General features: G+C 36.5%; 2 protein-coding genes across 2 annotated transcripts in view; one reads left to right on the forward strand and one right to left on the reverse strand.

The window, feature by feature from the left end:
* Positions 1–583, reverse strand: part of LOC107727705 (chromodomain-helicase-DNA-binding protein 4-like) — a 29,056-nt gene extending 28,473 nt beyond the window's left edge. The window contains exons 1-2 of the mRNA XM_016537659.1: positions 332–583; positions 113–231 (exon numbers count right to left, since the gene is read on the reverse strand). Coding sequence (XP_016393145.1) covers positions 113–231; positions 332–583 — 371 coding nt within the window. The remainder of the gene's footprint in view (positions 1–112; positions 232–331) is intronic.
* Positions 584–6,315: 5,732 nt separating this feature from the next.
* LOC107727734 (gamma-enolase-like) overlaps positions 6,316–15,478 on the forward strand; it is a 12,049-nt gene continuing 2,886 nt past the window's right edge. Inside the window, exons 1-8 of the mRNA XM_016537694.1 lie at positions 6,316–6,470; positions 8,876–8,961; positions 9,320–9,415; positions 9,587–9,645; positions 11,864–11,933; positions 13,764–13,897; positions 14,026–14,248; positions 14,341–14,538. Of these exons, the coding sequence (XP_016393180.1) occupies positions 8,877–8,961; positions 9,320–9,415; positions 9,587–9,645; positions 11,864–11,933; positions 13,764–13,897; positions 14,026–14,248; positions 14,341–14,538 (865 nt within the window). The 5' untranslated portion in view covers positions 6,316–6,470; position 8,876. The remainder of the gene's footprint in view (positions 6,471–8,875; positions 8,962–9,319; positions 9,416–9,586; positions 9,646–11,863; positions 11,934–13,763; positions 13,898–14,025; positions 14,249–14,340; positions 14,539–15,478) is intronic.

The following is a 15,478-nucleotide window of genomic DNA, read 5'->3' on the forward strand; positions in this document are numbered from 1 at the left end:
CAATATTACATTAAAAAAAAAAAAAAAAAAGTACTGTCAATTTTGTTTTAATGGTGACTTTACTATAAAAACGTTCAATGATGTTTCTCATGTGTGGATGATGCACTCATACCTGACGAACTGGCTGAAGGCTTTGTAGTTGGTCAGAGTCCTATAGTCTTCCTCAGTGAAGACATGATCGATGTCCTCCATACCCCAGGTATCCAAAAGTTGAGAGGAACTTTTTGGCTCCTTAAAATCAGTTCAGGAAAAACACGTCTTATAGAACTGAGTGATTCAATTTATATTTACTTTGTCATGCAGTTAATTTAGCTTTTAATTTAGAACTCACAGCATCGTCATCATCCTCGTCTTCCTCTTCCTCAGGTTCTCTCCGTTTTGAAGCGGCTGAGTTTCTGTCGGCACCAGAGCTGCTTCTTTTTTTGTCCTTTGTGGTGCAGGCTCTTTTCTTCTTTTTCCTGCCAGGTGTGTAGTCGCTACCCTCGCTTTCTGAACGGTCTTCACCATCGTCCGGATCAGGGCCTTCCACTGGCTCCGGAGAACTGATGCCGATATCCTGGCTACTACAGGTTTGCAGGTTCATATCTCCGACACTGACTAGACGTTATCCTTCAGTTGGCTGGTTACTTGTTTTTTTTTGCACACCGTACAGACATTTACACACAATGTTCATTGTAAACATGAGGAAAAGGGAAGTAATTGGTCAAGGCTTCCAGAATGAACATTATGAATATGACACATTCGATATACATTACCATATAATGGCTGTGCCATTTCCATATCCTCTTATTCCCCACCCCCATCATATTCCAAAGCATTGCAATCGATTAATTTTTATCACATGGACCTATTGTAGTTCTGTAAGTAAACAATGGATGTTAATTATAATGCATTAGCTTCAGGGCCCCCGCTGCAACACACTGTGAAATACAACACACATTACTGTAAGTAGTTTAGACGTGTAAAAAAAACAACAACATTCTGATTAAAAAATAAATAAATGATGCATGAGATGCATGGGGCACTGCAAGAGATAATGAGTAATTTTCCCAACCTGAAACCGTTACCATTGGAAACATTTGAAATCAGGTCAAATGCATGCTCTTTATTAATTCATAATGCTTTTAGGCGCCCTGGGTTTGTCTTATTTATTTGTAGATCACATGGAAATAGATATAGGCTATATTCTCATATGGAATGAATTCAGATCACAAACTGAATAGTTAAATAGAAGATCAAAAATGTTTTTTTTTTCCAGCAAGTGTCATGCTATTTTGTACTTGGGATGAGAAACTTGCACACTGTAAAAATGATATGATCAATGAGTCAAGTCAGCATATGTTTTTCTATTAGTTAAACTTCAAATTAATTTAACCAATTTCAACTTCATTTTTAAAGTTATACAAGATTTAACTTGATTTTTGTAACGTCAGTTTAATATAAGTCAGCAGCTGAACTCAAGTTTTTAAATTGAAGTAGGTGGACATTTATAGACCTTATAGTCACTATATTTTTGCTACATATTCGTTTGTAGACCTTTCTGTTCTCAAAGCTTTCTGATCTAGTGTCTGGAGTGGTAGTGTAGACAGAGTCTATACTATGAAAACATAAGGTCTCCAGTAACTGACTCATGGCATCTCCTCCCTTCCAGATGTGCTTGTGAGATACTGTATGTGCTATTTTTAACCAACCAACCAACATAACGCAATGGTAAGGTTATGATTGCAATTTCTAGCACAGCAGTCTTAAGAATGGTTAGGATCCATGTAGGGTGTTTATTGAAATCCATAATCCAACTACAGTAAAACTGCCTGGAGAACAAAACATCATAAATCTTGTAGATGTAAACCCAAAAATTAATAACACAAGACATTTTAGGGCAAGACTAGGAAACACTAAAACATTTAAACAATTACTAAAGAGACTGTCTGCAAAATTAAGTGTGTATTTACTAGTTGAGTGTTTGACTATACCAGGGGTGCCCAAACTCGGTCCTGGAGGGCCGGTGTCCTGAAGAGTTTAGCTCCTACCCCAATCAGACACACCTGAACCAGCTAATCAAGCTCTTACTAGACATACTAGAAATTTCGCTGCAGGTGTGTTGAGGCAAGTTGGATCTAAACTCTGCAGGACACTGGCCCTCCAGGACTGAGTTTGGGCACCCCTGGACTATACTAATGATTTAGGGTAAAAGTAATCATGGTGACAGACAATCAGGAATGTGTTGATGATCACCTCTAGTGGTTGACTGTGCAATCTGGCATAGAGATATTGCTCCTCCTAGTGACCAGAAGTGATATACACAACCTGTAGACCCAGAGACATGTCCAAATACTTGATTATTGTATTTTTAATACACATCTCGAATATGTGTATTGTTTTTTATTGGCTGGTTTAATTTCAGTAAGACTTGAAATACATTTCAGTTTGAGCAAGTTACAGGGTAATAGTGATTTGAGCTATTTGAATCCATTAAAGCTACCTTACATTGTTTAATATGTTTACACTACTCTTAAAAAAGTTTAAGTTTAGTTAAATTAATACTTTTATTCAGCAAAGAGCATTAAAGTGAGCAAAAGTAGCAGTAAACACATTTATAATTTTACAAAATATTTCTTTTTCAAATAAATGCTGTTCTTTTTAATTTTATGTTAATCAAAGTATACTGAAAGAAAATGTATCACAGTTTCTACAAACATATTAAGCAGCACAACTGATTTCAATATTGACAGTAAAAAGAAATGTTTCTTGAGCACTGAATCAGCATATTAAATGATTTCTGAAGGATCATGTGACACTGAAGACTTACTCAGCTGAAGTGTTTCTATATGTGCTTTAGGTAGAACTTAGTTGTGAGTAAGGGGTCATATGATGCTGCTAAAAAGAACATTATTTTGTGTATTTGGTGTAATGAAATGTTTATGCGGTTTAAGGTTCAAAAAATAATAACGTTCAAATGAAATGCATTTATTTATCATTTAACTGTGCTGGTTACAGAAATCGTATTATTGATTTAAATGTGATTCCACAGAATGTCATATTGATAGAATCTAGCAGTTATGTGGAGTGTAATGTTGAGATGTCAACAGTGACAAGATTTCTTATTCCGAGATGCATACTGCTGTATTTTTTGAAGTACAAATAGACAACTCTGTGAAAGAAATGCAAAATAATTTATGACAGTCCTGTGACTCTACAGTGACCTGTCTGCTAAAGTGAATTTGACACATGCTGGAAAGCCATGACTCAACAGAATATGTACCACAGATTTGTTTATTCAGCCAGGCTGTGATGTCAACACAATGAAAAGATCTTTCTTTTAAGAGTGGCGTTTTAAAAGGGACAAAGAGACACCGCTGTTCTTATTTATCTTTGAATCCAGTTGGCAGGTTAAACTGCGTATTCAACATGCTAAAGATTACATTTCAATTCAATTCAAGTTTATTTGTATAGCGCTTTTCACGATACAAATCGTTGCAAAGCAACTTTACAGCAAATTAAGTTTCTACAATATTTAGTGGTAGCTTATCAGTGGTGACTGTCAGTTAATGTACATATGGCAGAAATGTACGGAAAAATCAATTTAAGACGTAATCAAACAGACGATGAACACTATTAACAGCAATTATTATATGATGCAATCAAACTTATAGCAAAATGTGGTAGTTCTGTATGTTGTTTCAGGGTTGGCATCATTTCAGGTCAGGGATTTCTTACTTTGTTCAAGCCTTAAACTCTACTGCCAAAACAATCACAATCACTACTTTTTTACACTCTCAGAAAAAAAAAGCACAAAAGCTGTCACTGAGGTGGTACCTTTTTAAAAGGTACACATTTGTATCCCTAAAGGGTACATTTTGTTACCTTAAAGGTACATTTAAGTGCCTAAATTGTACAAATAAGTACCTAAATGGTACATATCTTCGTACCTTTTGCCAGGGAACCGCCCCAATAATGTCAGCCTTTGTACCTTTTTTCTGAGCGTGAATCCACTAACAGTTTTTGACTATTGACCTCTGTAAACTGATCTGAGGAATAGCTGACCCAAAAATGAAAATTTGCTGAAGATTAACTCACCTGCAGACTATCCAATATGTAGATGAGCTTCTTTGTCAGATTAAGAGAAATTTAGCATCACATCACTTGCTCACCAATGGATGCTCTGCAGTGAATGGGTGCCGTCAGAATGAGAGTCCAAACAGCTGATACAAACATCACAATAATTTACAACAAGTAATCCACACTCCAGTCCGTCAATTAACATCTTTGAAACAAAAGCTGTGTGTTTTTAAGAAACAAATCCATGCGATGTCTTTAAATTTAGATCGCTGCACTGTAAAAAAAAATCTGTAAAATTTACGGTAAAAAACCGGCAGCTGTGGTTGCCGGAATTTTACCGTAAAAAATACGGCAGCAACGGTCTGGCTAAATTTGAGTCCGCATTGCTTTCTCCAAGCATCTTGGCCTGAGTGGGAATCTATTTAGCTAATTTTGATTTTAGGGTGAACTATTCCCTTTATTTGGTATTGGAATTTATGGTCTGTAATGTACTGTATTTAAATTATCTTTAAATGAATTTCATGGATAGAATGTAGGAGAAATAAAAAGGATTACTTAAGGAAGCTGCTCAAATCTAAACCTCTTAATTGTACTTGCAGTGATTCAAGAAACCTAATGATTATTTTAACATGAACATTTACTATTGGTCTGTAATTTTTAATGCAAATTTTAACGTCCTGAAGGTTTCTCCTTTTTCTCTTGTGAATTTAGCAACTAACAGATAATTAAGCAGTTGTAGCCAAATCTGGCCCAGACACATTTACACAGATAAGTTACATTTAAAAGATAGGACAATGTGACTTTTTTTTTTTGTTAGTTAGTCACTATTCTAGTTTAACACCTATTTCTTGTTAGTGAAACCATCTCGGCTATGGGCTTTGTCGATCGAGGAAGAAACATTACTGCTATTCTCTAATAACATTAAATATTTTTAAAAAGCATGAAAAACAGTAATCACATTCATAACACTGAAGCACCACAATGTAATGTAATTGTGACTGGCCAAGAGGTTCGTACAGCCTGTTATCTTCAAAATAATACCCTCTTCATCTCAGTATGAATGTTTGTGGTGTCAAGATCAGTGTGACCCAATTCCCTGAAAACTAATCTTATTAAAATAAACAGTGTAATCACAGATTATCTTTCACTCACCTTTATGTGTCAGTCTAATAAACAGTCTAAATTTTCACACTCACTCACACACATACAAAAATAAAAAAAACTAGGCCTATATACATCAATATCATCTATTTTCTGTAATAATATCTGTCATTCAGCAAGACCTTTAACTATGTTCTCTATAAGAGATTCTGTTCATAAATATAGAACAAATTTGTTCAATTAAAACTCAACAACACCTGCAATGCATTTTTCTTCTGTAATGAAACCTATTTCTGTTTCAAACAAGATATTCAGCAAGGGAAAAAATGTAGGACAGAGCTTAATTTTATCCATTGGAAATTTATTTGGGATTGTTAAAAAAAAGTTTTGATACCAGAATGTAGCCTTTAAGTAAAAGAGATTTTACTTAGTTTTTTGGCTATTGGTTAACAAATATGCAACAGCCAGAAAGCAGTTTCAAAGGCAGTGAAACTTATTTCATTTCAATAAAAGATTATAAAGACAAAGATTTTTTTGACATTTAACCTAGACAACTGTGCACTGATGAATCATACACAATAAAATAAGAAGCGTATATTAAGAAAGTGAATAAAGTTATATAAAAATCATTGTAATTTTGTAATAAATAAAAATAAAATCATTTTGATGTCAGGTTGATTTATAACAATTGTAACGTTTTGCATGCAAGTGAAAATATTTTTATTTTGCATTCTTTTACAATCAAATGTAACATTTCTCATTACAAATTACATTATTGGCATGACAATTATAAATCAACATAAATTTGAGAATTTTAAAAAATATTTATTATTAATTTGACATCATAACTGTCCTCTAATTCCTTTATTTGTTGCAGGTTCGATTTGTAAAATATGTATATCACTTTTCACCATTTTAATATTTATCATAAGCTTTGCATTCCCTAGTAACACTGGAGGATTTTAGTCTTGCTTCTTTCTACCCAATTCCTCCATCTATTTTTACCAGCAGTCACGGAGGAACACTGCAGCACCCTGTGTTTGTTGTCTCCCCTCCTCTTTCCCGGGTCTCTCGTTCCCGCTTATTAATCAGTCGCCTTGACCTACTCATCCTCCTCTTTCTCTCCTCCTCTACTCTCTAATTCTCAGCATCTTCCTCTGACTCATTTTTTCATCCCCTCCCCCTTCTGTTTCTCCTGTCATCTCGCTCTCATTCTGGTTTCCACCCACCTTCGCTCTGTTTTGCCTCTCTCTTCCGCAGCTCGACACTTCCAGGCTTGCCTAACGCAAGGCTACGCGCACTGACGGCAGGTAATCATCGCATGAAAGCTTATATTCTTCCTTTTGCACCTTTGCATCATTAATGCATCTGTTGCGGGGGCATTAAAATGGTTTGGATTATAGATTATTCAGTTTGGGCATGATTTTGTGAATGTTGCATTAATTTATGAGCAATTATTTATTATTATGTCAGAACATAGCTGTTTTTAGAGCACGCCTCTGCGGACAGACAGTTGCATGCGGAGTCACTCCTTATGTTGGGATGTTGGATGTGAATTTGGGTGGCAGTGTTGTTTTCTGGTGCCCGCTGGTGAAGGGTCGGGCAGATGGATCCCGCACTATGTGTCTGCTTCACTGTTTCTATATAGGCTACGTGTGCTATCGGTGTGTGTCCAATCTGTTCTCATTGGAAGATCGTTTATTTTACTGAATTGAATCAATCTCATTTTGTACAAGTCACTTCCTTCATTTGAACGGAGCTCAGTTAAAATGTTAGATTAAAAAAAAACAAGCTTTTTTAATTATTACAGTTAAGTCATTAATGCAGTAAATTATGAGAAACGCAAACGATTAGTTCACCTCCAGAGTTCCGAGTCGTATATTTGTCACGTGACACACGCAAAACGAACGAATCGCTAGTGAACGAGCCATCGCTAGTTCTCATTACAATCCGTGCGACCATTCGCTTCGGTGCTCCAGAAAGCTCTTCTTTTCGCCAAAGGGATGTTAAATTATTTATCTTTTTCTTGCCCCATCACGCCACTTTTCTGCGCTATCCACCCCACCCCTCCGCAGATCGCCCCCTCCCCTCTGTATATATATATATCTGCTGACAGCACGGTTGCTGCAGTATAACACTTGCACGGCGCAATTTAGCAGCGTCCAGATTCAGAGGCTCGATCAGGAGCTGCTCGGACCGTGGCACCTGCGGGCATACATGCCAGCGTTGTCGTTACAAATAAAGCCCCTCTACTCCTCCTCCTCCTCCCCCGGTTTAAACGCTGGTGGTCGGTGCTACGAGACGCGCATTCCATTAGCAAGGTGACACGTGCGCCCATGTCGGTCGTGGCATATTTAGAATGCAATTAGCATGTTCTGGGTTTTCTTTGGCTGCCAGCGTGGCATCTCGCTGTAGATGCTTGAACTGTATCTCTCATTGGAACTGAATGTTCCAGAAAACCGGTTTCATTTTCAAAGCCATCAGATTGATTGGCACTCATGATGTGTATGGAAAGACCTAGAGGGTTAAGTCAAAATGGATGCTCTTTAGGCTACTTAATGCACGTTCCTGGTCTTATTCTGAATGATTCATTAGTGCACATTATTCTAAATGTTAATCTTTAAACAAAATGGAATAATAAATGATTCTCCTTTTAACTCGTAACTAAATAGCTATTTAGGTATTGTTTTAACAAAATCACATTCTTGTACAGAACGTAGACTATTCATGATCCCATCCATCCTGTCCTGCTTTTGTCTTCCGTTTGTTTTACTTCAAAATGAAACACATTATAGAAGTAAAAGGGGTTGCGAATGGCTATGTGATGATGAGTGTTTGATTTCGAATTGGATGGGTAAACAAAACCTGGCATTCCTTCAGAAAAAAACATCAAGATTTAAAAGTTTTTTCCATTTTTCAAGATTTTCATTTAGGCGTTTTTTGACTTTATTAGCATAGGACAGTGTAGAAGTCACAGGATGTGAAATGGGAGAGAGAGAGATGGGTGGGATTGGGAAAGGTCCTCGAGCTGGGATTCGAACTCGGGACGCTCGTCGCACAACTGTGCTGTATGTCGGCGCTCTGCCCATAAGGCTACCGACTTAAAAACATAAAGATTTGGACCTCTCGGAGGTCCAACACACATTTTTGTCAACTCTTTGCGGCACCAAGTGCAACCTAACTAATTGTGTGGACTAAATGACAGAAAACACAGTATTTCATGACAAAATACAGTTGCGCTAATGCATTTTGTACACAGAAAGCCAAACCCTGCTGCATTTCGACAACAGAAATGTAGTCAGCATTTTATTTTATGCACCAAACACTAAACTCAAAACTGATTTTGTGCACAAAAATTCACAAAAGCTCTATTTTGTGTTCCTTTGGTGAACAAATTGCACTCAGCATGTCCCCAAAATACTCATTCTGTGAGTGGTTTTCTGCATCACAGAATACATATTGTCTAGTTCTTCACTTAAATTTATGCATTTTGCGTTTGAGCAGCATTTCGAATGTAAAAAGAGATTTATTGCAGGTGCAGGTAGAGCAAAACAGTGTTCGTGCTGACATGCTGGAGGACTCGCTCACTTTTAGAAGTTTGTCTTACCCATGCAAGGTCAATTAAAGGATGCTATGGACGCAGTTTCTAAACGTCCTGTCCTGTTAGAGTCAGCAGAGGTTTAGTTAATTCCCTCTCTCTTGTTTTCTCTCTAAGGATGTCCATTGTGAGCATCGTTGCCAGGGAAATCCTGGACTCTCGGGGAAACCCTACAGTGGAGGTGGACTTGAGAACTGATAAAGGTGAATCAATAGAGTCTCTTTACAGCAACGGATGAGCAGAATGTCACCCTGAATTTTAAAACCAAAAGAATATGTGATTTCTACAATGTAAATGAAATAAAAAAAAATTCAGATGTCTTCAAAACATGTTTATTAAAAGCATCTGCAAAAATGCATGAACACAAAATACAATTAAAAATAAATCTAATAAAATAAAAAATATCAAAATATATCCAAACGCAAGTTACTTTTAAGAGACAAATGTAAATGTATAAAAATTAAATTGTCAACACAGATCTATCACTAAGATATGGATGCATTATGTATTATTCACTGCTGTAAATAAAAGACAGATGTGAAGTGTCAGTGTTTTTTTTAGGTCTGTTCAGGGCTGCGGTGCCAAGCGGAGCTTCGACAGGCATTTATGAGGCTCTGGAACTCAGAGATGGAGACAAGAGCCGTTACAAGGGCAAAGGTGAGCGATCACAGATGGCCCATTGTAACATTGGCACTATTAACCATCATAAAACATCAGATCAATTAAATCTAAATAGATCATTTTTTGAAGCCTTCTGCAATAGTTTTGTTTATTTTATCTTCAATTTGACCTGCCGTGACCGTGACTTTGTTTTTCTTGTGTTTTAAGGTGTACTGAAGGCTGTTGGTCACATTAATGACACTCTTGGACCAGCCCTCATCGCATCTGTAAGTGCAAAGAGAATGGTGTTCAATGAACCTTTGTTTTTATAACAAATAACCAAAGAATCAGTTTTCAACCAGCACAAGAAGGGGTATAAACTGCAATCTGTGCATATTTGCTTATTAGGGAGTTATTTAACCCTAAAAATGGCAAGACCATAAAGAGACATCAGAAAATTAATTTATTGCTATTTTCCATCTTATTGGGACACAAATAATACAACTTGAATATTTATTTTCAAAAAATGACTTTTAATTTTGATTTTAATGTTTGTATCCCACATGATACATTGCCAGTTTGGGGGTATAAATTAACTGAAAACAGAACACTTGTTTATCAATGCTTGTTACAACATGGTTGTAATTCCTGAACGCTTTGGAATCTCTTTTTAAAGAAGACACATAGCAGATTATTGCTAGTATAAAAAAAGTTATAGAAGTTTAAGTTTGCAGTAAAGATAATGCAGTATTTAAATTTTATTTAAAAATTGTATATAAAACAAATACTTATAAAATATGTTGCACTTCAAATTGCTATAAAATCTGAGCCATATGTCTAACCAAGTTATGTTCCAAATTTGAAGTTGATATCACCAAAATTGTGGTTCCTGTGAGATTTTGTTTGGGCACTACACCAAAAATAACCACTGGGTGGCACCCAAACTCTATTGAATTCTTTTGATGCAGTTTTCTGTCACAAATCAATAATTTTCTGTCACAATATCACTTCTATTACAAAACAGTTCCAACGATACAGTATGTGTTTTGTCAAGATTACAAAAAGATTTGATTTTCTAAAACACAAGCCACAAAATCACAGAGTATATATATATGCATATATATATATGCAGGGCTGGATTGGTAATCGGGCCATTTTCCCGGTGGGCCGACGCACTTAAGGGGCCGACAGAATGTTTTTTTTTTTTTTCGAGGGCCATCACGCAGGGACAGCGAGCAGCCAGTGGCCCATTGGTTTGTCTCCTGTATTGACAGAGTAAACCATCCAATCACAATGCGTTATAGACGGAGCGATGAAGTATTTTGCTCCGCCTATATAAAGATCGCATCACCCCAACTTCTTTCTCGTCGGCATTTCCCACGTTTTCACAGCAGCATTATCAAGATCAGGCTTGCTCTGCGGTGAGTGATGCGGGCCAAAGAGCAAGGCAGGAGGAGAAGAAGAGAGTAGTTGAATCGGTAAAGTGCTTGATAGGGACTCGCAACGGAGGCAGGCATCTAACCTATCCTAATGTGTGCGGAACTAGATCAACTTTTAAAGGAGAGTGAGTAGATTTCCCACTACAGGCGGCCATGCAGTTTTAAATGCTGCCCGTGAGCTAAACAAAGAATCAGTATATCTAAATATTCACAACAAACACCCTTTCAACATGAAACCAAGAAATGAGACCTACGCTTTCCCTGCCTCCACCCACAGCCTCTCAAATATTTGTATCCCACAGGATACGTTGCCAGTTTTAGGGTTAAGCATTAATTGCAGTATATGCGATAAAAAAAAAAAAAGAAGTTTTTTAAAAAGTTAAAAATCATCGAATAATTTGCAGTTTATATTCAAAATATACTTGGTTTTAATTGGAGCACAGCGAAGTTTGTTATTTAATGCATTTTCACTATGATTTATATTATTTTACAGGCTCCTATTTATTTATTTTTCATTCCATATAGTTTTTTTTCTCAAGATATTTGTCGCCACTTTCCCAATAGTTTTAAATATGTTTTTTTTTTTTTTTCGGTTTAATTCTAAGCAATTGTTAATTTAATTATTTGTTATTTGTTTGTTTGTTTGTTTTACAGATCAGATTCCGATCAGATGGGATCAGAATCAAATCCCACCCCTGCACTTTTCTTAATCATTTTTCTTTTCATTTTTTTATACTCGTTTACTTATAACAGGAGATTTTAAATCAGGTCCCACTGCTACCAATCTACCAAAGGCAGAGACACAATTATCTCCTATTATCCAGGTCTTGATTTTCATTCTGATCTACACATTCCATTCTTTCGTTTTCATGTCTTTTTTAAGTTACAGATACTCCCATGTCTACAGTGCAAAAGCTAAAAACCCAAATATTGCACATTTTTTATTTGATGTTAACAAGGTTAATTTCACAGCAGCAGGGCTAATGATTAAACAACATTTTCATCAAGCATCAATCACTGTATTTTATTAACCTTGAGAGATTTATCTTCATGATGTGAACTTTAGGAGATCAGTGTGGTGGAACAGGAGAAACTGGACAACATGATGATCGAAATGGACGGCACAGAGAACAAATGTAAGTTATTATCTTACATGATAAAATTTCACTTTTTAAAAACATAGTTCAACCAAAATAGAAATGAAGTCATCATTTACTCACCCTCATGTTGTTCCAAACCTGTATTATGTTCTTTATTATGTGGACCACAAAAGGAGATGTTCAGCCGCATGTTCAAATGCGTATAAAATGACTTTATGGTGTGTCCACACCAGACGCGAATGTAATTATTCGCGTGAGTAGATTACATACAAAGTCAACGCAAAGACGCGAATAGAGGCGAATTCGCGCCGGGCGACGCGAATGACGCGAAATGCGCGACGCGTTTGCCGCGAACGCACGATATTCGCCTCAATCGTGTCTTTCGCGCAAGTTAAAAAATTTCAACTGGAGCGGAAAATTTGGGACTTTTGACAACAGGTACAAAACAGCGATTGTAGTTATCTCCACCATGGTTGATCGTGCTATGTTTTATTCGCGCGAGTGACACGAAAAACATCCCGCGAGTAATCTAGAGCGAGTGACGCGATGCGCATATTCGCTTCGCGTCTAGTGTGAACACACCGTGTGTTACCTGTTGTCAAAAAGTCCCAAATACAATGGAAAGCCAAACGCCGACGTGTGTGGGTTCACAGCACCATCCAGAGGAGGATGTATAACATTAGGATCATGTATTAATGTGTGTGTTACATTTTACTACTGTATACACTGATATTACTATTATTTTTATTATTGATAGCAGCATCTCTGTAGCCATGCTAATAAAATACAACTACCACTACAACTGATTTTAATTGTTTTCTATGCTCCAGACCTATATAATAACAGACGGCTGCCTGCATGCTCTCTTCCATTGTCTGATTCAACTGTACGTGTCAAGAAACTCTTAGCTGATTGGCTTGCGCGAGAACGCGTCATGCGAATTTTCCGCTAGAGTTGAAATTTTTGAACTTGCGCGAAAGACGCGATTGAGGCGAATCGTCTGGTGTGAACACACCATTAGAAGGACAAAAAAGCAGCATACAATATGTCCATACACGTTATTTGCTATATTCCAAGTCTTCTGAAGCCAAGCTCGCCATCCATAACCAAATTGTAACTTATTTATTGGAAATCATACCCTCCACTGTAGCTTATATTAAAACATGCTGTGTACAAGTGTGCCAGATTTGTTGTCAGCGATGCCAAACGCTTGTAAGGAATTGTGACCTGCCAAGTTTGAAAGCCAAGAGTTTGAGTAAATGATGAAAGAGTCTTGTGTTTTTTAGGAGACCTATTAATAATATCATAAATTATAATAAAAAAGTGACATTAAAATAACTGTTTTCTATTAGAAACTATATTAAAATGTAATTTATTCCTGTGATGTCTCACCTGATCCTTAAGAAATCATTCTAAATTGCTGATTGATTGCTCAAGAAACATTTGTTATTATTATCAATCTTGAAAACAGCTTAATATTTTTGTGGAAATTGTGATGCATTTTTTTAGGATTCTGTTAAAGGCAGAGTAAGTGGTTTTTCAAAAACACTTTAGAAAACTGATTGGGGCCGAATCGCAAAACAAACTTGTAGCCAATCAGCAATAAGGGGCGTGTCTACTCGTGATGTGGAGGAGAGAGCTTTCAGTGCATGGGACAGACATTAGCCGAGCCGGCACTAACTAAAATACCTTTTAAAAAAAAGAAGAAAAAAAGAAATCATTAATAATTTCAGTACTTGTTCCAAAACTTACATTGTTTATGGAAAAAAACATTTCTTATGCAATGAAACTAGCATATAAATCACATAAAAATTTGATAATTATTAAATACAATCTTCATTTTAAATCTGTTCATCATGTTTACAGCTCAGTTTGGAGCTAATGCCATCCTGGGAGTGTCTCTGGCCATCTGCAAGGCCGGTGCGGCAGAAAAAGGTGTCCCTCTGTATCGTCATATTGCTGATCTGGCAGGAAACACAGAACTAGTGCTGCCAGTTCCTGTAAGAAAACTCATTACTCAACTGCATGACTTCAGCTCGCAATGTCATAATTCACATCTGGAGGTATTTTCTCTTGATTATCTAGGGAAATAGACTGACTAAGCACATCTTCTCTATCCATTCGCCAGGCCTTTAATGTCATCAACGGAGGCTCTCATGCTGGAAACAAGCTCGCCATGCAGGAGTTCATGGTGCTTCCTGTGGGGGCGGAGTCATTCCGTGACGCCCTGCGTGTCGGAGCCGAGCTCTACCAGACGCTCAAGGGTGTCATCAAGGAGAAGTATGGCCAAGACGCCACCAATGTCGGCGATGAGGGAGGATTCGCTCCAAACATCCTGGAGAACAGTGAAGGTGTGTTTCTAGCACGCCCTCGTCTGAGTGTGTGATCCAATTTCATCATAATGAATTTATCCATTACTGACTTGTCTATCACGCCTCCACAGCACTTGAGTTGATAAAGACGGCCATAGACAAGGCCGGCTTCACAGATAAAGTCGTGATCGGGATGGATGTAGCCGCCTCTGAGTTCTACCGTGACGGCAAGTACGACCTCGACTTCAAGTCTCCTCCAAACCCAGACAGACACATCACCAGCGATGAGCTGTTAGAGATCTACCAGACGTTTGTCAACGATTATCCAGGTAGCACTCTTCACTAACACTTAAAAATTAAACCAGTTAGCATGAGAATAGGAATATAACTATTTATCAGCCTTCTTTGCAAAGTTACAGCCAACCATGATCATGTCAAACTAGTAAATATAACTCATATACATTACTGTTCTAAAGTTTTTTTTTTTTCAAAGAAGCCTCTTATGCTCACCAAAGCTGCATTTAACTGATCAAAAACACAGTAAAAATAGTAATATTGTGAAATATTTTTACAATTTAAAAGTGCTGTTTTCTATTTTAATGTATGTGACCCTAGACCACAAAACCAGTCATAAGCGTCAATTTTTTTGAAATTGAGATTTATGCATCACCTGGAAGCTGAATAAATAAGCTTTCCATTGATGTATGGTTTGTTAGGATAGGACAATATTTGGCTGAGATACAACTATTTCAAAATCTGGAATCTGAGGGTACAAAAAAAATCTGAATATTGAGAAAATCGCCTTTAAAGTTGTTCAAATGAAGTGTTTAAAAAGAACAGTTTTTATTTGAAATAGAAATCTTTTGTAAGATTATAAATTACTTAACTGTCACTTTTAATCAGTTTAATGCATCCTTGTTGAATACAAGTATTAATTTATTTAAAAAAAAAAGCTTACTGATTCCAAACTTTTGAATGGTAGTTTAGTTTAAAATACTAGACTATACTAAAATTAGTGCTGGACAACGATTAATCACGATTAATCGCATCCAAAATAAAAGTTTTTGTGTACATAAATTTATGAGTGTGTACTGTGTATATTTATTATGTATATATAAATACAAGCACATGCATGTATATATTTAAGAAAAATAGGTTATGTTTATATATTAAATTGATTTATATATATATAATATAAAATATACAAATATGAATATAAAAATGTATAAACATGTCAATATTTTCAAAATATATACTGTATGTGTGTGT

Source organism: Sinocyclocheilus rhinocerous, unplaced genomic scaffold (genome assembly GCF_001515625.1).
Source record: "Sinocyclocheilus rhinocerous isolate Xijiao unplaced genomic scaffold, SAMN03320098_v1.1 scaffold1028, whole genome shotgun sequence".
Lineage (NCBI taxonomy): Eukaryota > Metazoa > Chordata > Actinopteri > Cypriniformes > Cyprinidae > Sinocyclocheilus > Sinocyclocheilus rhinocerous.